Source organism: Coffea arabica, chromosome 9e (assembly GCF_036785885.1).
Source record: "Coffea arabica cultivar ET-39 chromosome 9e, Coffea Arabica ET-39 HiFi, whole genome shotgun sequence".
Classification (NCBI taxonomy): domain Eukaryota; kingdom Viridiplantae; phylum Streptophyta; class Magnoliopsida; order Gentianales; family Rubiaceae; genus Coffea; species Coffea arabica.
This window is the reverse complement of record NC_092327.1, coordinates 4,896,409-4,899,238: the sequence shown is the minus strand read 5'-3', so window position 1 is coordinate 4,899,238 and position 2,830 is coordinate 4,896,409. Positions and strand designations below refer to the sequence as shown.

General features: G+C 40.2%; 1 protein-coding gene across 1 annotated transcript; it reads right to left on the bottom strand.

Annotated features, from left to right (window-relative positions):
- Nucleotides 1-1,417: 1,417 nt before the first annotated feature.
- Nucleotides 1,418-1,855, bottom strand: LOC140014570 (uncharacterized). Its single transcript, XM_072065623.1, has one exon. The coding sequence runs from the start codon at nucleotides 1,853-1,855 to the stop codon at nucleotides 1,418-1,420; it is 438 nt and encodes a 145-aa protein (XP_071921724.1).
- Between the last annotated feature and the right edge of the window lie 975 nt (nucleotides 1,856-2,830).

The following is a 2,830-nucleotide window of genomic DNA, read 5'->3' as shown; positions in this document are numbered from 1 at the left end:
ATGACTTTTGTGTGAGATGTTGGGACTGATTTGAGGAAATAATGAAGCTTTAATGGCTGGAAAAGTAAGAAATTTAGGGGAAGTGCTGCCCGATTTTCTAGGCCGTTTGGTTCTTTTAAGTTGGATTTGCCTTTTGGTAGAAATGAAAGGGCTTTTGGGTTGTTGAACCTAGGTCTTCATGTTATCTTTTTATTCCCAAAAATCATGTTTTGTACCCTTGCATTTGTAATTATTTGGCGAGGCATACGACTAGTAGTCGAGCCTCATGTGCATTTTGTTTACTCGATTATGGATGTGAAACCTTCAATTGGTTTATTTTGATTATTTTAGGGTTTCTTGGCGATTAAGGCCAATCTGAAGTAAAAACTTTTGAAGTTGAATCGGTGAGTGTATCACTCCCCTCCATTGTTGTTTAACTTGATTTCTGCTCTGCAATCTGTTTATTTGTTCGAGACGAGGGTGTACTATCACACTCGTTCTCTTGTCTGTTCATATGCCAATTTACTATGCAAAATTTGAATATGTTATCTGCGTCTGCATCTGTTCGGATTTCTATGACCTATGAGCTCAATCCTGTGGCTAAGTTATTCGAGTTGGGCCGGCAAGGGCCTGGACGATTAGATAACGAACCACGGTAGTCTGTTCGGGGATTTTGGGTATTGAGACCCTTGATTCCGGGTATACTCGAGTATTACCATTTATGTTCGAATACGGTGAGCGGGCCCGGTAAAGGGGTGTTTGGTGGACGGAATTCGGTGCGAAGTGAGGTCTACGGACGCGTTGGTTCTATATACGTTGACGGAGAGTCAACCGGTTTGGATCAAGTATTGTGCTGGAAATTTGGCTCCTGAGAGCCACCTGTATCCTTCTGATTTGAATCATTAGTTACTTTACTTTACATCTGGCATGTGTATCTGATTTGTTAAATGTGAAATGCCATGATTTTCTGCTATATGTTTGGTACCTCATTGAGCGCAAGCTCACCCCTTTCTGTTCCTTTTTGTTTTCCTTACAGGAAAATAAATACTTTTGGACTGGATTTGACAAATGGTTGCCGAATTGAGCTAGTTAGACATATCTTTTGTTTAGCTCATTGATTTAAACCCTAAATATACTTTTGGGTCCGTTTCTCTTTTGGATTTGGCAAACCGTACATGTATCCACTTTTGAATCACTTTGGTATGCCCTTTGGGTTGTATATGCTAACTTTTGAGATGTAAATATTTGCTTGACGTTTGGTTGGCTTTTGCCATGTCGGTTCCTATTCATGTCCGACTCCGATTTCGTTTTGTTTTATTCTGGGATTTTGACTTGTCTATGCGCGTTGTACGGTCCGGAACGTATTCGATCGCTCTAATCTGAACCGTTAGTCCTGGCGAGAGCTGGGCAGGCGGTCCACCGAACCCTTTGGTTCGCCTTAGGGTGAGGTGGGGCTGTCACATCCAGGATACTGCTTAATGCTGCATATCTCTTTTCTTAGACTTGCAGCTCGGGATGTAGGGAAGAATTTTTTCAAAAATTTCTTTTTCAGTTGGACCCATGTTGTGATACTACCTGCAGGTAGGTAGTACAACCAATCCTTTGCTGCATCCTTGAGAGAGAAAGGGAAGACTCTAAGTTTGATCTGTTCTTTAGTAATTCCTGGAGGCTTCATACTGGAGTATACCACATCGAACTCCTGGATGTGTTTATGGGGTTCCTCCCTCGAAAGGCCATGGAACGTGGGTAAGAGGTGAATTAATCCCGACTTCAATTCTAAAGAAGTATTCTCAGCTAGAGTTGGAAATGTGATACACAACGGCTGCTGAGGCAATTCCGGAGCAGCCAGCTCCCTTAGTGTTCTTGTATTCGCCATAGGAATGTCCTCTTGGCATGGGTCACTTGAATTATCACCACTTGAATCTGTTGACTCAACCTCAGGATCCAATCTCTGAGATGCAGTGCTAGATTGCTCCTCTCTGAGTTGTCTAGTCTCTTTTCTAGTTCAGCGCGTAGTCTTTTCTATTTTCGGATCAAAAATCAATTCGCCTGTATTAGAAGAACGAGGCATAAACTAGAAAAATGCCAGACAAATCCAACGAAAAATCACTTAGAAAGAAACAAAATTAACCAAAACACCGTTCCCCGACAACGGCGCCAAAAATTGACAGGTGCCGAACCTGTACAATAATAATTACTAAAAAGTTCTAATTACCACCATAATTAATTATAGAACAAATCCAAGTACTAGAGCAGGGACCCTAGGTGTGTAATGGGTTATTTGATTCACCCTATTCCCGAAGGGTATGCTTGATCCGATATACCAAAATTGTCTATAAAAATATTAAATTTGAGTACAATGTCAAGTAAGGTCGATTCCACAGGGAACGGATAGGAAGTTGTTTCTTTCCAAATCAATAGAACAAAGTTGGGGGATATTTAATGGAGTGAAAATGAAAATAAAATAACAAAATTCAAAAGCTAACTCACCAAGTACAATTTACTAAAAATAGCAATTAATAAAATTCTACCCAAAAGATTAACTTTTCAGGCACGATCCAATTAAATGATCATCGATGCAAAAATATTTCATTCATTCATCACTAGATTGGTTATAGCCATCAACAAGCTCTGACGGCCAATTCTTCCTTACTTTTTCGACAGTCAAGGTACGACCGTTGACTGCTTCTCTAACTAGAAAACAACCCTAGGTACGACTGTAGGAACTTAATTACCCAATTGCATTAAAACTAGAAGAACACAACCCTAACCAATAAGCACGTTACGAGGGTTTATTTAAACTAGATCTTACGTTTTCCCAACACAAAACCAATTATGATGTTGTCACTAG